The sequence below is a fragment of the Rana temporaria genome, chromosome 2 (assembly GCF_905171775.1).
Source record: "Rana temporaria chromosome 2, aRanTem1.1, whole genome shotgun sequence".
Classification (NCBI taxonomy): domain Eukaryota; kingdom Metazoa; phylum Chordata; class Amphibia; order Anura; family Ranidae; genus Rana; species Rana temporaria.
Window position 1 is genome coordinate 531811871 of NC_053490.1, and position 24076 is coordinate 531835946.

The 24076-nt window shown below is 47.2% G+C and overlaps 1 protein-coding gene across 1 annotated transcript in view; it reads left to right on the plus strand.

The window, feature by feature from the left end:
• CFAP44 (cilia and flagella associated protein 44) overlaps positions 1-24076 on the plus strand; it is a 92635-nt gene that overhangs the window by 29432 nt on the left and 39127 nt on the right. Inside the window, exons 18-24 of the mRNA XM_040339128.1 lie at positions 3562-3789; positions 3877-4022; positions 6868-7147; positions 9438-9493; positions 14866-15028; positions 15957-16087; positions 19669-19859. Of these exons, the coding sequence (XP_040195062.1) occupies positions 3562-3789; positions 3877-4022; positions 6868-7147; positions 9438-9493; positions 14866-15028; positions 15957-16087; positions 19669-19859 (1195 nt within the window). The remainder of the gene's footprint in view (positions 1-3561; positions 3790-3876; positions 4023-6867; positions 7148-9437; positions 9494-14865; positions 15029-15956; positions 16088-19668; positions 19860-24076) is intronic.

Below are 24076 nucleotides of genomic sequence, written 5' to 3' on the forward strand. Positions count from 1 at the left end.
CACCTACGATATGGCCAACAGTATGTGAACACCTGACCATCACACCTACAATATGGCCAACAGTATGTGAACACCTGACCATCACACCTACGATATGGTCAACAGTATGTGAACACCTGACCATCACACCTACGATATGGCCAACAGTATGTGAACACCTGACCATCACACCTACGATATGGCCAACAGTATATGAACACCTGACCATCACACCTACGATATGGCCAACAGTATGTGAACACCTGACCGTCACACCTACGATATGGCCAACAGTATGTGAACACCTGACCGTCACACCTACGATATGCCCAACAGTATGTGAACACCTGACCGTCACACCTACGATATGCCCAACAGTATGTAAACAACTGACCATCACACCTACAATATGGCCAACAGTATGTGAACACCTGACCATTACACCTAAGACATGGCCAACAGTATGTAAACACCTGACCATCACACCTACAATATGGCCAACAGTATGTGAACACCTGACCGTCACACCTACGATATGCCCAACAGTATGTAAACAACTGACCATCACACCTACAATATGGCCAACAGTATGTGAACACCTGACCATTACACCTAAGACATGGCCAACAGTATGTGAACACCTGACCATCACACCTACGATATCGCCAACAGTATGTGAACACCTGACCATTACACCTACGATATGGCCAACAGTATATGAACACCTGACCATCACACCCACAATATGGCCAACAGTATGTGTACACCTGACCATTACGCCTACGATATGGCCAACAGTATATGAACACCTGACCATTACACCTACGATATGGCCAACAGTATGTGAACACCTGACCATCACACCTACAATATGGCCAACAGTATGGGAACACCTGACCATTACACCTAAGACATGGCCAACAGTATGTGAACACCTGACCATCACACCTACGATATCGCCAACAGTATGTGAACACCTGACCATTACACCTACGATATGGCCAACAGTATGTGAACACCTGACCATCACACCTACAATATGGCCAACAGTATGTGAACACCTGACCATCACACCTACGATATGGTCAACAGTATGTGAACACCTGACCATCACACCTACGATATGGCCAACAGTATGTGAACACCTGACCATCACACCTACGATATGGCCAACAGTATATGAACACCTGACCATTACACCTAAGACATGGCCAACAGTATGTGAACACCTGACCATCACACCTACAATATGGCCAACAGTATGTGAACACCTGACCATCACACCTACGATATGGTCAACAGTATGTGAACACCTGACCATCACACCTACGATATGGCCAACAGTATGTGAACACCTGACCATCACACCTACGATATGGCCAACAGTATGTGAACACCTGACCATCACACCTACGATATGGCCAACAGTATGTGAACACCTGACCATCACACCTACGATATGGCCAACAGTATGTGAACACCTGACCATCACACCTACGATATGGCCAACAGTATGTGAACACCTGACCATCACACCTACGATATGGCCAACAGTATGTGAACACCTGACCATCACACCTACGATATGGCCAACAGTATGTGTACACCTGACCATCACACCTACGATATGGCCAACAGTATGTGAACACCTGACCATCACACCCACAATATGGCCAACAGTATGTGAACACCTGACCATTACACCTACAATATGGCCAACAGTATGTGAACACCTGACCATTACACCCACAATATGGCCAACAGTATGTGAACACCTGACCATCACACCTACGATATGGCCAACAGTATGTGAACACCTGACCATCACACCCACGATATGGCCAACAGTATGTGAACACCTGACCATCACACCTACGATATGGCCAATAGTATGTGAACACCTGACCATCACACCTACGATATAGCCAACAGTATGTGAACACCTGACCATCACACCTACAATATGGCCAACAGTATGTGTACACCTGACCATCACACCTAAGACATGGCCAATAGTATGTGAACACCTGACCATTACACCTACGATATGGCCAACAGTATGTGAACACCTGACCATCACACCTATGATATGGCCAACAGTATGTGAACACCTGACCTTCACACCTACGATATGGCCAACAGTATGTGAACACCTGACCATCACACCTACCATATGGCCAACAGTATGTGAACACCTGACCATCACACCTATGATATGGCCAACAGTATGTGAACACCTGACCATCACACCTACGATATGGCCAACAGTATGTGAACACCTGACCATCACACCTACGATATGGCCAACAGTATGTGAACACCTGACCATCACACCTACAATATGGCCAACAATATGTGAACACCTGACCATCACACCTATGATGTGGCCAACAGTATGTGAACACCTGACCATCACACCTACGATATGGCCAACAGTATGTGAACACCTGACCATCACACCTACAATATGGCCAACAATATGTGAACACCTGACCATCACACCTACCATATGGCCAACAGTATGTGAACACCTGACCATCACACCAACAATATGGCCAACAGTATGTGTACACCTGACCATCACACCTACGATATGGCCAACAATATGTGAACACCTGACCATCACACCTACCATATGGCCAACAGTATGTGAACACCTGACCATCACACCTACAATATGGCCAACAATATGTGAACACCTGACCATCACACCTACCATATGGCCAACAGTATGTGAACACCTGACCATCACACCAACAATATGGCCAACAGTATGTGAACACCTGACCATCACACCTATGATGTGGCCAACAGTATGTGAACACCTGACCATCACACCTACGATATGGCCAACAGTATGTGAACACCTGACCATCACACCTACAATATGGCCAACAATATGTGAACACCTGACCATCACACCTACAATATGGCCAACAATATGTGAACACCTGACCATCACACCTTCAATATGGCCAACAGTATGTGGACCCTCCTTCAAATGGTTGAGTACAGGTGTTTCCTTGGCAGTCAGCACCTCTCATCCAGATGTATCTGAGGCTGCTGGACTTCAAATTTCCAGCCCCCACTTTATTTTTCTGAGGCACAGTGCCGGGGATTGGAGTGTGGTCAGACACAGAGGGGCAGGGGCTGGGAGGAAGAGGTGTAGGTTGAGCCCTCTCTCCTCTCCTGTCTGTGTGTGTGTGGGGGGTGGGGGTTGTTAGTACTGGCTTTGGGCTGCATGAGAGTGAGTGTAACAGACACTCTTAGCTTAGACAACTGCAGCCAGCAACCCTGCTGGGAAGCCAACGTCCAGTCTGAATAACGTGTCCAGGTTTCAGGCAGTCTGAAACCCGGACACATGATTCCACACCCAAACTATCCGGGTGAATCCCGGGCAGGTGGCAACCCTAGTGACTGGCAATATATTGTAGCTTACCAGTCCTTAGATGGTAGTGACTTACATTCCTTTTCTTTATTTTCCCCTGGTGATCCTGTCAGTAACATACTTCCTGTTTGTTCACTCCTTGATATGCTGAGTTCTAATACATAACCTTGTATCTCTTGTTCTGTGTAATCCAGAGAGAGGAGCAGTTGGCCCAGATACGGAAGAACAGAGAGCAGAAGCTGAAGGAGCACCAGGCCTGGGTGCAGAAACAGAAAGAACAAGGAGTGGAACTGACCGAGGAGGAGTTACAGGAGCCATATGATGACGAAGAGGAGAAACTTCCAGAACTTTATGTCCCTAAAGAGCCCAGCCCCATCCTGTGCGGCTTCTATGCCTCCCCTGGGAAGTTCTGGCTCTCCATGGTACAGCAAGCAAGGCCGGGACTTGTACCCACATATTGTTCTGTGGTCCATGATGTGGCATAAATGTTTTCTCCCTTCTCTCTGCAGGATGGATATGACTCCGGGTTCCTCTATCTCTGTGAGTTCTCCAAAGGCGAGGATCAAATTGACCCTTCAACAAGGAAGGACGAGCCATTAAGTGTCTTGCCTATGGAAAACACCAAAACCAACCCCATCCACAAGATTCATTTTAGGTGCTCACACAATGCGGGGTGGCCATTTATTGTACATCTTTTCTTTTTGTTTAAAGGATTTTATGGACAATTTAGTACAAAAATGGGGGAATAGGACCTCACAGAATAATAACAGTGACAGTCACTGAAACCGGCCCACTGAGCCATCGGCCCACCGGGAAACTCCTGGTAGTCTTGATGGCCAGTCCATCCCTGTTCCTGGTCAGTAGGGATGTAGGAGGCAGTGCAGAAGGGGTCAAGGTTTAGCACTGTCAGGTTGAAGCTTTTACCATCAGAATAAAAGGATTTTTGTACTCACCGTAAAATCCATTTCTCTGAGTTCATAGACGGACACAGTCTTCATTGACCTTAGGGTTATGCTTCTTCCTACCAGGAGATTAATCTCCTGGTAGGAAGAAGCATAACCCCTAAGGTCAATGAAGGCTGTGTCCGTCTATGAACGAAAGAGAAAAAAGGATTTTTGTACTCACCGTAAAATCCATTTCTCTGAGTTCATAGACGGACACAGTCTTCATTGACCTTAGGGTTATGCTTCTTCCTACCAGGAGATTAATCTCCTGGTAGGAAGAAGCATAACCCTAAGGTCAATGAAGGCTGTGTCCGTCTATGAACGAAAGAGAAATCCAAGCCTTTCCATAGAAGCCGATACGGGTATGTGTACCTAGATGCCTTCAAAGTAACGAGTACAAATTTATCCGAAGTTACGAATTATCCAATGCCGCATCTAAAAGAATGGAACATTACAAATTAATAATAATCATTTTTTTTATTATTATTATTAATTCATTAATTTCCATTCGTTTAGATGCGGCATTTGTTATTTAGGATAATGCGTAACTTCGGATAAATTCGTATTCATTCCGTTCATAAACAGCCAAATTTGAAAGGAAATTCCAATACCTATAATTTAATAGTTACCGTATATACTCGAGTATAAGCTGACCCAAATATAAGCCAAGGCACCTAATTTTACCACAAAAAAATGGGAAAACTTATAGACTTGAGTATAAGCCTAGGGCGTCCATCTGCATGCCTCACTGTGCCTCACTGTGTCCATGTGCATGCCTCACTGTGCCCATGCCTCACTGTGCCCATGCCTCACTGTGTCCATGTGCATGCCTCACTGTGTCCATGCCTCACTGTGTCCATGCCTCACTGTGCCCATGCCTCACTGTGTCCATGCCTCACTGTGTCCCTGCCTCACTGTGTCCCTGCCTCACTGTGTCCCTGCTTCACTGTGTCCCTGCCTCACTGTGCCCATGCCTTACTGTGTCCATGGCTAGACTGACATTTAACATGGAAGTATATAGAAGGGGAGACTTTGGGCTACATGTGTGCAAAGTTTCAGGTCCAGGGGACCTACGGCTGGCTGGAACCGGGTCCTCAAATTTACCGGAGAAATTACTGTTTAACATGGGAGTCTATGAAAGGGGTGCCCGACTTTGAAAAATCGGTGCTCCCCGGCCTTAGGTCATCTGGACAACAAACTTTGCACACTTGTAGTGGAAGAGTTGGGCTATATGTGTGCCAAGTTGGGGGTACAGGGGACCTATGGCCGGCCGGTACCGGGTCCCCAAATCTGGGAGAACAGGCGCAAAAAGGTGACTTGAGTATAAGCCGAGGGGGGCATTTTCAGCACCAAAAAATGTGCTGAAAAACTCGGCTTATACTCGAGTGTATACGGTAATTATTATTAGTTATTATTTAGAATTTTCGAGTTTTCAGATTTTAGTTCTTCTTTTTGGATTTTCTTTTTTTGTTATTATTTTCGGATTTTCGGATTTTTAAATTGTAGAATTTCGTATTTTTACGATTTTTTTTTTTTACATAATGAATTTCGATCATAACGAATGACTTGAAAAACAAATGAAACGGAAATGAACAAATTTTTTCGGGGACAGTTTTATTTTCTAAATCTGCAGCACACCGCAGTTTCACCGCAGTCATGTGACAAAAAGCTTCCCCACCTCCCCTTACCTCTACAGCAATGTGAAAATCCTCTTGCTGCCGGAAATTAAAAAAGAAGGGCCAGATTCACGTACAGCTTACGCCGGCGTATCTATTGATACGCCGCGTAAGTTACAAGATGCGCCGTCATATCTATGCGCGGTATTCTTGAACGTAGATACGCCTGAAATCTGGCTTCAGCCGTCCGACGTAAGTCTTAGTACGCCGTCGTATCTTGGGGTGCATAGTTACGCTGGACGCTAGGGGCGCTTCCGCAGATTTACGCGTTGAATATGTAAATTAGCTAGATACGCCGATTCACGAACGTACTTGCGCCCGCTACGCCGTTTACGTTAGGCTTACGTCCGGCGTAAAGTTACCCCTGCTATATGAGGCGCAGCCAATGCAAAGTATGGGCGTCGGAACAAGCGTATCTTTTTACGTCGTTTACGTAAGTCGTACGTGAATGGGGATGTGCGTAGGTTACGTTCACGTCACAGGCAATGAGCCGTCGTATCTTAGGGAGTAAATTTGACGTGAGACTGGGCATGCGCCGTACGATCAGCGCTTCATTTGCATGGGGTCACGGCTCATTTTAATAAAACACGCCCACCTCTTCCACATTTGAATTACGCGGGCTTACACCGGCCGATTTACGCTACGCCTCCGCAACTTACGGAGCAAGTGCTTTGTGAATACTGCACTTGCCTGTCTAAGTTGCGGAGGCGTAGCGTAAATAGGATACGCTACGCCCGCACAAAGATACGCTCTCCTACGTGAATCTGGCCCGAAATGTATTGGACGTTCTGATTTTGTTGTGTTTACTGAATAGTATTAGAAATTAGCTGCTGGATGTTTGTTGCCCTCTAATCTTGGCTCTGCCTTAATTCCTCTATAGCTCCAACAAGAAGCTGCTGTACTGTGGCATGAAGGACGGGGCAGTTCGGGTTTACCCTCTCCAGCCCAATGACCCCCTACTCACCTCCATTGGCAGTTATTGGTCCCTCGGGGTCCATGACAACCAATATGGCCGCATGCAAGCCATCAGCAGCAGCTATGACGACCAGTACCTGGTAACCTGCGGAGCCGATGGCAACATCTTCACCTTTAGCATTCTCTCCATGGAGGATATTGAACGAGACCTGAAAGTCAAGAAAGCAAAAGTGCCATCTCCAAGGGTAGGTCTAGTCGTACCTTATCCTTACCGCAATATTACTGCCCATGTCATATGTCTAATTGTACCTCGGCTTGAATGTCCTCAAACTCTTCCCCTGACCTTTTCCTACCTTAAGATGAGGAGGAGAAGACAGAGGCCACAGCAAAGGCCAGTCCCTCTCCTTCACGATTGAGGACAGGCCAGCCCCACCTGCTGCACATGACCCCTTTCGCCCAATCACAGGGGGCGCCAGACTTAACATGGCGGGCGAAGCGCGGGGTCACAGAAAATAGAAATTAGGAGTATGGTGTGAGGGGGACACATACTGGCACAGGATTTCGCCCCCCCCCCCAAATGTTGCGCCAGGGGCCTAGGCCCCCCTCGCACCCCCCATGCTATGCCACTGGTGGCTACTGACCCTTGCCAGTTGTGTTACCTGCATCCCACACTCTTTAGAAAGACCTCTCATTTCACCCTCACCTAAGGTAAATTTCATGTCACCTGCACCCACACTCTCTGGAATGTTCCCCATTCCTATATTTGCCTTAAGTAAGTTCCCTGTTAATCTGAGAACCCCCCCGCTAGATTCAGGTAGGAGAGCCTAACGTTAGGCAGGCGTAGCGTATCGCAAATACGCTACACCGCTGTAAGTTAGAGAGGCAAGTGCTGTATTTACAAAGCACTTGTGTCCTAAGTTACGGCGGCGTAGCGTAAATGGGCCGGCGTAAGCGCGCCTAATTCAAATTAGCAAGGCAGTGGGCGTGTTGTATTAAAATGAACCGTGACCCCATGCAAATGAGGGGCCGAACGAATGGCGCATGTGCCGTCCGTGGACGTATCCCAGTGCGCATGCTCCAAATTACGCTGCAAGGACTTATTGGATTTGAAGTGAACGTAAATTACGTCCAGCCCCATTCACGGACGACTAACGCAAACGACGTAAAATTTTCAAAATTCGACGCGGGACTGACGTCTATACTTAACATTGGCTGCGCCAGCTTTTTGTTGGAATAACTTTACGCCTGAAAACGCCTTACGTAAACGGCGTATATTTACTGCGACGGGCAAGCGTAGCTAGATTTAAGTGTATCTCAATTTGAGAATACACTTAAATATAGGACGGCTTAGATTCAGAGTTACGGCGGCGTATCTTCCTTACAATACGCCGGCTTAACTCTTTCTGAATCTGGCTATCTGTCTCTATCAGTGGCGGCTGGTGCTTAAAATTTTTGGGGGGTGCAAACAAACTGAAAAAAAAAAAAACATCAATTGCAGCCTCACTGTGCCCATCAAATGCAGCTACTGTGCCTATCAATTGCCACACTGTGCCCATTAAACGCAGCCACTGTGCCCAAACGCAGCCACTGTGCCCATCAATTGTCGCCACTGTGCCCATCAAACGCAGCCACTGTGCCCATCAAACGCAGCCACTGTGCCCATCAATTGCCGCCAGGTTGTGCACCATCAATTACCGCCAGTGTGCCCCATCAAATGCTGCCAGTTTGTCCCATCAATTACCGCCAGTGTGCCCCATCAAATGCCGCCAGTGTGCCCCATCAAACGCTGCCAGAAATGCTGCCAGTTTGCCCCAACAAATGCTGCCAGTTTGCCCCCCTGCCCGGCACTTACCTTTCTCGGGTCAGCGCCGTCCTCCACGCTCCCTCCGAGTCCTCAATGTCTTCTCCCGTCCTCTTCATGTCATCTCTGCTATGATTGGACGCCTAATAGGCGTCCAATCGCAGAGCCTGTCGCTTCATTCAAACAGGTGACCTGTAACCAGACCCAGTGCACCTGATTGGTTAAGAGGCGGGTCAGTGTTGGTGAAGCGATTTATTTGATTCCCTAACACAGCACTGTGTAAACAGGGAACGCACAGCAGGCCTTTTAGAGCCAACGGCTCTAATCAGGGCGCCTATTAGAGCCGACGGCTCTTATCGGGCACTTCCAAATACACCCCCACAGCTTTAATTCAGATGGCCGGCGCTCGACAAGGGGCCGGACACCTGAACAGGGGGGCGGCATCGGCGACAATAGAGAGAATTAGGCAATTCATGAATCTATCTATTGTTGATTGACAGGTGCAGGAGAGAGGGGGCGGCGCTCCTGCGCCCTTTATGGACACACCGCCACTGGTCTCTATCATTTAAAATACACCTATGATAAAGATTATACACCCTTCATTTCTTTGTAAGTGGGAAAACTTACACATTCTGCAGGGGATCAAATCATTATTTGTGCCACTTGTATGAATGCTAAAGTCAAAGCAAATCCTTGCCAGGAAGTCTCATAACTCCAGCTGTATTCTCTTCCAGACCAAACGGGAGGGGGAAAAACACGCAGAGGATATTGAGGATCCTAATGCTTACAGGTAAACGTGATGTTCTAATGATTCATGAAGTAATGAGGTGCATGTTTATTATTTGCCTAAAGCGGAGTTCCGCTTTTTGGAATCCTCCCCCCCTCCGAAGGTGTCGCATTTGGCACCTTTCAGGAGGGAGGAGGGAGCAGATACCTGTGTAGTACAGGTATTTTCTCCCAGTTCTGGGCATAAGGTGACCTACGCCACGTCCGACGCCTACTCCGCCCCCCCCTGCTGTCTTCTGTGAGACACACAGGTCCCAGAAGACAGCAGGGACCAGTGGGATGAGCGCAGCGCGACTTGCGCATGCGCAGTAGGGAACCAGAAAGTGAAGTCGCAAGGCTTCACTTCCTGATTCCCTTACTGAAGATGGCGGCGCCTCCACCCGAGAGCCGAGGGACGGATTGGCTTCAGGACCCAACATCGCGGGCACCCTGGACAGGTGAATTTGGGTTTTATGTTTTGGAAATGGTTGGGGAATGGTTTGAAACTCTGTTGGGGCTTTATTGCCTCCTGTGCCTTTTTGGGTTCCTGTTTTGACACAGAAAGTGAAAGGAATCCACCCTAAAAAAAAGGGAGCATAAACACTTGACTGAGGTTCTATTCCACTCTTTTGTTCAAACTAAAAGTTTTGTCTGGAGTTGGGCTTTCATTTTCAAGGGGAAGTGTCTTGGCTACCTCACAGCCCAAGGTGCTGGACTAAAGCCTCAATAAACCTAATTTTAGTCCACCAGTCACAGGACTTGCTGGATCCATGGGCCACTGCCGGTGTTCTGTCAATATCTCCAACCCATCAGAAACTCCAACCGCGTCACTTCCAGTTTATTTAAAACCTTAGTAATCGGAGATTTCGCCGAATTGGTGATTGAACACAAAACCAACAACCGAATAGAGTCTGGTACAGGAAGACTGAGCTGTTTTGGCAGCACACCGGCTAACGGGGACAAAGTTGTCGCCGCCTAGGAGGCGGCCATTTTGTTGGCTAGTATCGCAGCGTAGTGAGAATTTCCACTCATAATATCCTGCACCGGTCTCTATTCAGTTGCCAGCGTTGTGTCCAACCACCAATTCGTCAAAAACTCCAATTACTGCGGGTTTTAAATAAATCGGAAAGTTAAGTGGTTGGAGTTTCTGGCGAGTTGGAGAACTTGACTGAACACCAGACCTGACAAAGGTGTCTCCAAAAGCAATAGAAAATATATTACCGTGTTTGCCCGAAAATAAGCCCGGGTCTTATATTAATTTTGGCAATCAAAAACACAGTAGGGCTTATTTTCGGGGTAGGGCTTACCATTTCACGTTGTCAGGACCATTAAGGTAAGTACTCACCGAGGCCGAGATGCTGAGGGCGGCTCACCTTTGCGACCCTGTGCAGACCACTCCCTGGAGTTAGAACAGAGGAGGGACGGCACAAGGAGGCACCTGTGCCGGGAACTGGTAGGCAGACTTGGTGCAGCTGACGAAAACAGGGCAGGTGCAGAGGACTGGAGACAGTCGTTGATCAGGCAGGAACAGGCAGGTAAGTCCAGAAGGGACCAACAGGAAACAAAGGCAAATCCGGGTCACAGGCCGTGGGTCAGGAGTTGGAGAGATCAGAGGAAGTCCGTGAGAGCAAGCCAAGGTCAAGGGGCAGGAGACAACAGCAAATCCGATAAGCAGGCAGGGGTCAAGTGTAGGAGATGGCAGAGAATCGTCAAGGTCCAATCTGGGTCAAGCAGGTCTGGGTATACAGGTTTCCAAGGTTCTCTCACAGGGTAAAGCTGACAACGAACCAGCAATTAGCAAAGGGGAAGGGGCTGGCTTAAATAGGCCGCACTGGCCACTGATTGGTCCAAAGTAACATGGGTTCAGAACCAGGCTCCAAGGGACAGCAAGCAAAGTAATACTTGAGCAGTGGCTCAGAGGCAAAGAGCTGGACTCACAATGGACAGGTCCCAGGTTCAATTCCACCCAGAGCCAACTGGGGAAATGTGACCGTAAAGGGCAGTGCCCTGACAGTGCCCCCCCCCCCCTAGGGGTGGACTCCGGACGCCCAAACTGTCCACTAGTTCCGGATGCTCCTGATGGATCAAACAGGGAGCATGTAGATCTTTACTTTTTCTTTTTGGGCTTTTTTGATCCTGAAGTTCTGGTAGGGGGCGCCCTCCTCGCTTGTAAGGCCTGTTCAAATATTACCAGATCCTGTTTACGGACCATAGTACCATCCGAGGCATACGTGCAGTCTGGAGGGAGAACTTCAACTGGGGACATAGGAACTGAAGACACAGGAACTGGAACTGGGGACACAGAAACTGAGGACATAAGAACTGGAACTGGGGACACTGGAACTGAAGACACTGGAACTGAAGACACTGGAACTGAAGACACTGGGACTGAAGACACTGGGACTGAAGACACTGGGACTGAAGACACTGGGACTGAAGACACTGGAACTGAAGACACTGGAAAGGTAGGCACAGATTCTGAGGCATAGAAAAAACTTCCAATAGTACCCACTTGAAGAAGCTTTGGCCGAGGTGGGCGAGTTGGGCAAAGCGATATAAGGTGCCCGCTAGCACCACAATAAAAGCAAAGTCCATGGGCTCTTCTCCGCTCTCTTTCTGCCATAGATAGGCTGGACCGGATGACCCCGATCTGCATAGGTTCTTCCTCCTCCAAGGTAGGCGTGTGAGCATCCACAGAGATATCAAGACCTTGTGATGGGGAAGCTTCCTGGCTGGGCACATACAGGGTTTCATAATCTGGCACACACTGGGCTGGCTGGGTGTCATAACCGCACTGGGGCTTCCTATCCCTGGGTACCCGTAGGCCCCGTGAATTAAGAGCAGACCTGGGAGCGCTGGTCTTCTTGGAAACAGAAATATATGAGTCCAGCGCAGACATGAACGTCTCCCAGCTGTCCAAGACTGGACTCTTTTCCTGCAACAGCAGATGAGCCCACGATTTGATCTGCCCTGTTAGCAAATTGATGGAGGCTCGAACCTTAATATAATTCGTGGCATAGGTCCTAGGTCTGAGGGTGAACAACAGCTCACAATCGGTTTGAAAGCACAGGAAGGATGCACGGTTCCCATCGAATTTTTCTGGCATAAGAACAAATGGCTCATAATATACAGGTTCCGGGGCTGGGCGTGTTGTCTCTTTAAATTTTTGGACCTCCTGTTGTAATTCCTGAATAGTATGGTTCAGGCTGGAGACTTGCAGAGCCAGGGAGGAGAGCATCTTGTATAAGTCTGCGGACTCCATAACATTAGTTAGTCCATTATGCAAGGGTTTACCTTCTTGCAAGTTTTGAACGGCAACCGTCAAAACAGACACCTGTTGACACAGGTTTTCAAGGGGTGAGCATGCCCTGTCGGCCTCAGACATAATGGCTGGTTCGTACTGTCAGGACCATTAAGGTAAGTACTCACCGAGGCCGAGATGCTGAGGGCGGCTCACCTTTGCGACCCTGTGCAGACCACTCCCTGGAGTTAGAACAGAGGAGGGACGGCACAAGGAGGCACCTGTGCCGGGAACTGGTAGGCAGACTTGGTGCAGCTGACGAAAACAGGGCAGGTGCAGAGGACTGGAGACAGTCGTTGATCAGGCAGGAACAGGCAGGTAAGTCCAGAAGGGACCAACAGGAAACAAAGGCAAATCCGGGTCACAGGCCGTGGGTCAGGAGTTGGAGAGATCAGAGGAAGTCCGTGAGAGCAAGCCAAGGTCAAGGGGCAGGAGACAACAGCAAATCCGATAAGCAGGCAGGGGTCAAGTGTAGGAGATGGAAGAGAATCGTCAAGGTCCAATCCGGGTCAAGCAGGTCTGGGTATACAGGTTTCCAAGGTTCTCTCACAGGGTAAAGCTGACAACGAACCAGCAATTAGCAAAGGGGAAGGGGCTGGCTTAAATAGGCCGCACTGGCCACTGATTGGTCCAAAGTAACATGGGTTCAGAACCAGGCTCCAAGGGACAGCAAGCAAAGTAATACTTGAGCAGTGGCTCAGAGGCAAAGAGCTGGACTCACAATGGACAGGTCCCAGGTTCAATTCCACCCAGAGCCAACTGGGGAAATGTGACCGTAAAGGGCAGTGCCCTGACACACGTGCTGTCTTCTTTCCCCCTCTCCCTGCCTGCCTGGCAGGAATCCCCAGTGTGAAGTGAACCAAACACAGTTGTAAACTCCAAGAATCCTTTCTATTACAGTAGAATATCATGAAAAAGGTGTGTGTTTCTGTGTCACATACCTTCTTACAGCGCCACTCGGCACTTCCATAGACGGCTGGAGCTCTCTCCCACGATCCAAGCATTGCAGAGGGAGGGGGGGCAGACATCCCCCACCGACAGGCAGGAAAATAAAACATCATCTGAGTGCCCCTCGGCGCTTCCATAGCCCGCCGCGAACCAGCATTGCAGTGAGAAGGGGGCGGAGATCCCCCCCGCTGACAAGCAGGAGAAGGAGATCAGCTGAGTGCTCCTCTGCACTTTCATAGCCTGCGGCGATCCGAGCATTGCAGAGGGAGGAAGGGTGAGATCCCCTGCTGACAGGAAGGGGAAGAGGAGGAGATGAGCTTAACGCCGAGTGTCACTGTATACCGAAGGTATTTGACTACAGATTAGATTACAGAAACACACACGCTAGGGCTTATTTTCGGGGAAGGGTTTATATTGCAGCCCTCCTTGAAAATTGGGGTAGGTCTTATTTTCGGGGTAGGTCTTACTTTCGGGGAAACACGGTATCACTTCAAAAAAATGGTGACCATCTGTACACAGACAGCGACTCCCTGTTATATAAATGTAAATGAGATAGGTAAAAGATGGCTTCAGCTCCTGTTTTCCACCTGTAGAGAACTCCTCAGATGCGTTTCGCCCTTTAGCCTCTGGTGCAAAGTCCAGTAGACTTCAACAAAAATGGTGGCCATCTGAACATAGACAGCAACTCCCTGTTGCATAAATGTAAATGAAATGGGTAAAAGATGGCTTCAGCTCCTGTTCTCCACCTGTAGAGAACTCCTCAGATGCGTTTCGCCCGTTGGCCTCTATGATTAAGCCTTGAAAAGGGGCGAAACACATCAGAGGATATCTCTACAGGTGGAGAATAGGAGCTGAAGCCATCTTTTACCCATTTCATTTACATTTATTCAACAGGGAGTTGCTGTCTATGTTCAGACGGACACCATTTTGTTGAAGTCTACTGGAGCCTGACAAGCCGATTCTGTCTGTTTTGCACCAGTCTTTTCACACTGACACAGATTTGGAGAGGCATTCAAGCGGTACTATTTTCATTGTTTTGGGCTACATATACAAGACACCACATACCTCCATATTTCCAAGACTACTGGGTCACCACAACATGAATTTGAAGGAACACATCTCAGGTGACCCCTCTGTTTCTTCTCCAGTATTGAGAATGCCACACAGAAGCGCCAGCAGGATCTTCTCATGAAACAAGCCGAGGAGAAGAAGGCCAGAAAGCGTCAAGAGCTGGCCCAGATGAGAAAAGAGTTCCAGAAGCTTCTGAGAAAGAATGCCGAGCTGCCAAAACACATGCAGATGGGAAGAGCCGTATGTATCCTTGAGTATATATCCTACATCAGGGGTCTCTAAACTTTCTAAGCAAAGGGCCAGTTTACTGTTCTTCAGGCTTTAGGGGGGCTGAACGGTGGCCAGTAGGAGTAAAAAATGCCCCATCAGATTAAATGGCAGGGATAGTGTTCTATTGTTGATTTCAATAAGAATAGTGCCCCATTGATACTGTCAGTAGGGGGAATGGTGCTCCATCACTGGTGTCAGTTGGTGGAATAGTGCCCCAAGGACCAGATAAAGGCAAGCAAAGGGACACATCTGGACACAGTTTGGAGACCACTGTGCTACACCATGGTGCCCAACTACATCTTATGGATTTCTCCACCAGTATTTAGCCCAAATAGCCATCAAAGCAACATAACATGTCCATAGCACTCTGGAAGCCTAAACTGTGGGGTATCCAAAGATACGCGCCTCTATCTTTGTGTCCGCTCTTCACCTCTGCTAGCAGTTTGTTAGTTTTAAAATTCTCACAGGTTTTACTTGAAATAAAAAACAGATGTCTCACACCTTTGGAAAGTCCCCAACAAACTCTTCATGCCGGATGCAGTCTTTTGCTTGCCTTTATCCAGCCCTTAGGGCACTATTATACCAACGAACACCAATAATGGGGAACCATTTCTCCCATTGACACCAACAATAGGGCACTATTCCTCCCAATGATACCAATGATGGGGAACTATTCCTCCACTAATACCAAATATATTGATGTTTTCTCCCACTGATGCCAGGAAAATTTCCACTCCCATTGGCCACAGTCCGGCCACCCTAAAGTCTCAACGGCAATAGACTGTCTCTTTGTTCAGAAAGTTTGGAGACCCCTGCCTTATTGAGATGGGACAGATGACCCGATTCATGAATGAATGCACTTATCAGTTCACATTTCAATTTTTTTTCCATGCTGCAGGAGTTTGAGATGGATCACAGAATCCGCGAGGAAATGGAGCGGCAGAAGTCGGAGAGCGTGCGCACCGTGCTAAAGGAGCTGGCATGGGAGCAAGAGAAGCACAACATCGGACTGAAGAAACTGCAAGCCCAGTAAGTAAAATATCAGAACATAAAGTGAACTTTAATCCTAAGGTGGACCTGTCATCAACCGGGGAATCAATGGTGGAGAAGGATCTGGGTGTTCTGGTAGATTCTAAGTTTAATAACATGCAGTGCCAAGCTGTGGTTTCCAAAGCGAGCAAAGTCCTTTCTTGTATTAGGAGAGGTATGGATTCCAGAGAGACAGAGATATCATTTTGCCCCTGTACAAATCATTAGTAAGACCTCATCTGGAATATGCAGTTCAGTTTTGGGCACCAGTTCTCAAAAAGGATATCGGGGAACTGGAGAAAGTGCAGAGAAGGGAAACCAAACTGATAAGAAGCATGGAGGAGCTCAGCTATGAGGAAAGATTAGAGGAACTGAAGTTATTCACTCTTGAGAAGAGGAGAATATATGTACAAATATATAAGTGGTCCATATAGTGAACCTGGTGTTGAGTTATTCGTTTTACGGTCAACACTGAGGACAAGGGGGCACTCAAAAGAGATTTCATCTCCAAATATGGAAAGGTCTCTTCACAGTAAGAGCTGTAAAAATGTGGGATAGACTCCCTCCAGAGGTGGTCCTGGCCAGCTCAGTAGATTGCTATAAGAAAGGTCTGGATACTTTCCTAAATGTACAGAATATAACTGGGTACTGACATTTATAGGTAAAGTTGATCCGGGGAAAATCCGATTGCCTCTCGGGGGATCAGGAAGGAATTTTTTCCCCTGCTGTAGCAAATTGGATCATGCTCTGCTGTTTTTTTGCCTTCCTCTGGATCAACTGTGGGTGTAGAATTGGGTACATGGGATTGTACGATTTTGTTTATTTTATTTTTTGTGGTTGAACTGGATGGATGTTTTTTCAACCTGACTATGTAACTTCCTCTTGCTCTGCAAACACAGATGTTTTCTAAAGACTTTTATAGATCATTTTTGACATGGCATTAATGGTGGATGGTCCTGGGGGGGGACTACTACTGCATGCAGTGGAATTCTCCTGGACATTCAGGAGATAGGTAGTAGTGTTCAGTGTCTTGCAGAGGGGATCAAGTGAGCATTTTTTTCTGGCCCTTCTTCTTTAAAATGCTCTATCATTCAGGAAAGGAACCGGGTGTGTGTGTGTGGGGGGGGGGGGGGGGGGGGTTCACACTCGGTTCCTTTCCTGACAAGTGAATGGCTTGGAAGGTTCTGTCCAGGTATGTAAAGGACGTGTCCATCAGGAGAGAAGAGGGTGTTGCACTGGGAAGTGAGGGTCATGGTAATGAGAGATGAAGGAAGGTGCTCCCCTGGGATGTGAACACCATGGTCATTACTTGAGATGAGAGAAGGTTCTCCTATGGGAAGCAAGGGTCTTGGTCCCGGTCATCACAGGAGTTGAATAAGGGTGGTCCCTTGGGATGTCAATGCAATGGTCATGAAGGGGGATAAGGAAATGTGTCTTTCTAGGAAATAGAGGTTCTGGTCATGAGGGGAGATGAGATAAGGTACAACTCTGGGAAGTGAGGACAGGCTTTGGTCATGAGAGATGAATGAAGGTGCTTGCATTGGAGGTTAGGGCCATGGTCATGAGAAGAGATGAGGGAAGGTGCTTGTATTGGAGGTTAGGGCCATGGTCATGAGAAGAGATGAGGGAAGGTGCTTGTATTGGAGGTTAGGGCCATGGTCATGAGAAGAGATGAGGGAAGGTGCTTGCATTGGAGGTTAGGGCCATTGTCATGAGAAGAGATGAGGGAAGGTGCTCCTCTAGGAAGTGAGGGCTTTGGTCACGGGTAGAGATGACAGATGGTGCTCAACTGGAAAATAAGGGGTTTGTTCACAAGGAAAGATGAAGGAAGGAACTCTTCTAGGAAGTGGGTCTCTAGTCATAAAGAAAGGAGGAAAAGTGCTACCATAAGAAACTTTGTACAAGGACCCAATAACCAAAGTACTCCCGAATCTGGTTTTCAGGGCCTGTCAAGTGTTTTTTTTAGCTCTGGCTTTGGAAGAGAGAATACCAGAGATTGTGAGCCCTGCCCCTGCAAAATGATGACTGAGCTAAAGGAACAAGTGTGACACCCAAAGTCAAAAAAGCCTCATGCCTGTCATGAGTGCAGGGTTGTAAGAGTCATCCTAAAGTATACATGTGTTTATGCCACCCGGGGCACAATCTGCCTTGAATTTGTATGTTGTGCCTGTAAAGGTTTTATCCAGGTGCTTAATTTTCCTCCTACAATCCAAAAACGTACTGGCATGTTTATTGGTTTCTTCTCAAATTCCACCTAATGTGACCATATGAGTGTGCTAAGGACAGTAGATGGTAAGGTCCTTTTGGGGGATTGGTTCTAAATGGTTCCATGCACTCAAACACAAGCTTTTTATGATGACTGGAAATAAAGCCACATAGGGAGTCTGAATCTTGGTAGACTGGTGGACAGGGGCTAGCTGGCAAAAAGACCAGGGGCTTCAGCCCGAAGTCCAAGGCCGGAACCGGGGGTGTGGGGGGGTGGGGGCTGGGTGTTGTATGTGGCACGGCTCTTTTTTGGGCTGGGCAGTGGAGTTTTGTGACTTACCAGTGCCCATCAATGCTGACCTACATACACTAACCTGCCTGAGCTACATACATTGACCTATATACACTGACCAGTGACCAATGGAATGCAGCATTTCATAGACTCTGGGCTTTTCAGGGACCCATTCGGGGCTCCAGCTCCCCAAACCCCACCCTCCAGACACCCCTGCTGGTGGAAAATTACCGTATTTATCGGCGTATACCGCGCACTTTTTTACCCTTAAAATCAGAGGAAAATCGTGGGTGCGCGATCTACGCTGATACTGCTGTTCCCGGGCGCTGCCGAAATAGACCGAGCCGAGTGCACTGCGCACTCGGCTACGCCCGCAAGCCACGCGAGAGGAGCCAAGCGCCGAAGCCTAGAGCCGAGCGTGCTCGGCCCCGCCCGCACTCGGCTAGGCCCCGCCCGCAGCCACGCGAGAGGAGCCGAACACACAGGAAATCTGGCTCCTCTCAGCTCGGCAAAGGCGCCAAATCCAAAAACGGACACTCACAACGCTGGACGGCCCCCGCGAGGAAGCTGCAGACGGACACCTCCAAAGCAGCAGACGGACACCCCTAAGGCTGGACGGACCCCGTGCAAGGAAGCCGCAGACGGACACCCCCAAGGCTGGACGGACCCCATGCAAGGAAGCCGCAGACGGACACCCACAAGGCTGGACGGACCCCGCGCAAGGCCGCAGACGGACGCCGGACAAGGCCGCCGATGGACGTAGGGCAAAAATGTAAGTTTTTATTTTTTTCCTTAAACTACCTTTCTAGGTTACATAGTGCGCGGTATACCCCGATAAATACGGTAAGTGAGAGGAACAGTAAAGCACAGTCATAGTTCAAAACTATTGAACCAAAACAGAGGTGCCCAACCGCTGGCCCGTGGCCCACATGCCTTCTGATCTGGGATGGCGGATCGACAAGCTCAGATTGTGGATTCCTGCAATCCCAGAGCATCAGTGTTAAGAATGGAGGGCGGGTTGCCTACCAAAGTTGCAGGTACACTGTGTCTTTCTTCCAGTAAAGGTCTTCATGTTGTATGCCAGGTTCCGGGATAAAGTGGAGTTTGACACAGTGATGGTGCGTGCAATCAGCACTGAACATCAAGTATCCACATACAGACTCCTGTCTCTCACAGAGAAACACTTTAAGATGAAGGGGATGATCCTTAAAAGAAGGCCCACCCGATATGACATCTTTCAGAAAGAGGAAATGGCTAAAGAGAACCGGGATTCAGGTGAGAGCTCATCAGGAAATGTTCATGTTATACACATTGGGGTTGATTTACTAAAACTTGAGAGTGAAAAATCTGCTGCAGTTGTGCATGGTAGCGAATCAACTTCTAGGTTTTATTGGGAAAAAGTTCATAATTGCGCAACCACATAAAAAACAAATCCAATATAAACAGTGTTGACTTTCAAGTCCATACAGTGTTTCAAATAAAACAGGTGATTTTGAACATTCAGGTTGTGGCTTGGGACTTCTTTCCATTGTTAAATGATAAGAAGGGCCGCTTACCGGTTAAGGTGGATCTCAAGTTATAGAGATCAAACTGGCTCAGCAATGGTTCAATCGACCTATGGACATTCCTCCTGGGACTCCCCCAGAGCCGATAACCCTCCTGATCCAGCGGACTGCTGTTTTATGCTTTATTCCTCATAAAAACTGACATCCAAAAGCAATGAAATCATTCAAACAGCCACGACTCAAGCCAGCCAAAAATACTGACACATGTGCCACTGTCACATGAGATTAAAAAAAGTATTGGGATACCCTAAAGTATCGGTATCGGTACTTGTACTCTGTCTTAAAAAAGTGGTATCGGGACAACCCTACTTATTATACTAGCACAATATGAAATATTTACCTTGGAACCAAGCCTTCCAGCACTGTGCTGTCACCAATGAGACATCTTTCCCTCTGTCTTTCTTCTGGGTTCCCACACTATGATGTCACCCCTGTGCATGTGTGCGGGTGCCCTCGGTTCCAGCACGAAGCTCTGAAGGTATGCCGGACCTTCAGAGCGCATGCGCTGCTGATGTCATGGGCTGCTTCCAGGGTGAGACAAATGTATAGAAAATAAAGGGATAGAATAGAAAATAAAGGAATATAATAGAAAAATAGAAAATAAAAAAACTGTAGAAAAGTATAGAATAGAAAAACCCCCACTATAATAGAAAAGAATAAAAGAGAATAGAGAAATAGAATAGAATAAAATAGAATGAATATTACCATCTTCTGAAATTCGAATTTTGAATAGAATAAATTTGAGTTTGAATAGAAAAAAAAATAATAGTAGAATAAAATAGAAAATAGAATAGAACAGAATATAATAGAATAGAAGAAAAACTAAAGAATAGAATAGAAAGAATATAACAATATAACCATCATATGTAATTAAAATTTCAAATAGAATACATTTGAATAGAAAATATTAGATAATTATAGAAAAGAAAATAAAAGAATAGAAAAAACAATAGAATAGAATGCAATATAACATCCTCCAAAATTCGAATAGAATAAATTAGAATAGAAAAAAAATACAATATATATTTTATAATAAATATATATAGTTGTGCTCATAAGTTTACATACCCTGGCAGCATTTATGATTTCTTGGCCATTTTTCAGAAAATATGAATGATAACACAAAACTTCTCTCACTCATGGTTGGTGTTTGGCTGAAGCCATTTATTATCAATCAACTGTGTTTACTCTTTTTATATCATAATCACAACAGAAACTACCCAAATGACCCTGTGCAAAAGTTTACATACCCCAGTTCTTAATACCTTGTATTGCCCTCTATAACATCAATGACGGCTTGAAGTGTTTTGTGGTATTTGTGGATGAGGCTCTTTATCTTCTCAGATGGTAAAGTTGCCCATTCCTCTTCCAGTTCCTGTAAATTCTTGGGCTGTCTCGCATGAACGGCACGTGTGAGATCTCCCCAGAGTGGCTCAATGATATTGAGGTCAGGAGACGGAGATGGCCACTCCAGAACCTTCACTTTATTCTGCTGTAGCCAATGACAGGTGGACTTGGCCTTGTGTTTTGGATCATTGTCATGTTGGAATGTCCAAGTACGTCCCATGTGCAGCTTCCTGGCTGATGAATGAAATGTTCCTCCAGTATTTTTTGATAAGATTCTGCATTCATCTTGTCATCAATTATGACCACATTTCCTGTGCCATTGTAGCTCACACATCCCCAAAACATCAGTGATCCACCTCCGTGTTTCACAGTAGGGATGGTGGACCTTTCATCATAGGCCTTGTTGTCTCATCTCCAAATGTAGTGTTTATGGTTGTGGCCAAAAAGCTCAATTTTGATCTCATCACTCCAAATGACTTTGTGGCAGAAGGTTTGAGTCTTGTCTCTGTGCTGTTTGGGGTATTGTAAGCGGGATACTTTGTGACATTTGCGTAGTAATGGGTTTCTTCTGGAGACTCGACCATGCAGCCCATCTTTCTTCAAGTGTCTCCTTATTGTGCATCTTGAAACAGCCACACCACATGTTTTCAGAGAGTCCTGTATTTCACCTGAAGTTATTTGTGGGATTTTCTTTGCATCCCGAACAATTTTCCTGGCAGTTGTGGCTGAAATTTAAAAAAAGAAAAAATACTGCGCTTATCCAGGGCTGGACTGGGACAGAAATTTGGCTCTGGACTTCATCCAGACCGGCCCACTTTAATTTTAAGTGTCCCCCTTGCATCAGAGAGTCTCCCTTGCATCAGAGCCCCCCTTGTATCAGAGTATTCCCAATCAGAGTCTCCCCCATCAGAGTTTTTCTTGCATCAGAGTGTCCCCAATCAGAGTCCCCCTTGCATCAGTGTCCCCCTTCAGTGTCCCCCCTTGCATCAGAGAGTCCCCCTTACATCAGAGTGCCCCCCTTGCATCAGAGTGTCCCCCCCTTACATCAGAGTGTTCCCCTTGCATCAGAGTGTCCCCCCCTTACATCAGAGTGCCCCCCTTGCATCAGAGTGCCCCCCTTGCATCAGAGTGCCCCCCTTACATCAGAGTGCCCCCCTTACATCAGAGTGCCCCCCTTGCATCAGAGTGTCCCCCCCTTACATCAGAGTGTTCCCCTTGCATCAGAGTCCCCCCTTGTACCAGAGAGCCCCCTTTGCATTAGAGTGTCCCTCCCTTACATCAGAGTGTTCCCCCTTGCATCAGAGTGCTCCCGTGCATTAGAATGTCCCCCCTTGTACCAGAGAGCCCCCTTTGCATTTAAGTGTCTCCCCCTTACATCAGAGTGTTCCCCCTTGCATCAGAGTGCCCCCCTTGCATTAGAGTGTCCCCCATTGCATTAGAGTGTCCCTCGTCAGAGTTTCCCCCTTGCATCAGAGTGTCCCCCATTGCACCAGGGTGTCCCCCATCAAAGTGTCCCCCATCAGTGTGTCCCCCCCCTTGAATCAGAGTGCCCCCCTCTCCTCCCCCTCTCACATGTACTCATTCACAGCTCTCCAGAAAGGCAGCATTGTTACTCTCTCCAGTCATGTGATAAGTGACAAGTGATAAGGGGAGAGAGGAAGGAAAGTCTGCTGGCTGTCTATCTCCCCCTATAGGGCGGGAGGGAGCAGAAAGGCTAATACTCACTCCAGCAAGTGGCGGCTGCTGCTTCTCTTGACAGGAGTGAAATCACAATTACTCACTGTCAGAGAGGAGCGGCTCGAGGACTGCACCTGACCGGCCCACTGAGCCATCTCCCGGTAGTCCCAATGGCCAGTCCGTGCCTGCGCGTATCTAAACAAAGTGAGATGCTACACAGCAATGTGACAAAATTAAATTAAGTGGTAAGTGTAAATGTAGCGCTAGTGGTAATGTAAAAAACTCAACTGAGCAACTGGAACAAAATGAACAAATTGAACAAAAAGTCCATAGAAGTGAATAAATAATGTGAAACAGTGTCCATCAATATATACTGGAGATATATGCTGTATATAGATCATCATGGAGCCAAAATTCCTTCACGCTCTAAGAAGAAGATGTAATGAATGGAATACCCTTACCGGAACTGGTGGATCTAACCATCAACGACAGTAGATCATACAGGCATGAAAGCTCCCAAACAAAAAGGTTGACCGGTCTGCTGATTCTGAAGGGCTACGAGCTTGACCACCCTGGAACTCGACAATCATTCGCTGGAAACCTCTCACTGGGTAGATGGCAATCCAAATGACAGGAATGGACCAGGAGAACCGTGATAGCTCTTTTCCTTCCGGCAGGTGTTACAAATAAAAAGAACCAACGCCCACAAAGTAATGAACAAAGGTGGAACTCCAAAAAAACTTAATCCAGCAGGACATGCAAGGAAAAAGAAAATAGGGGCTCCCAATGGTGCAGGTCAAAAATAATCTGGGGTTTATTATAATAAAAACCAAACATAAATTACATAAAAGTAATCATAAAATAAAATGGATAAAAGCAATATGGGGAGTAGGTAAACCAAGC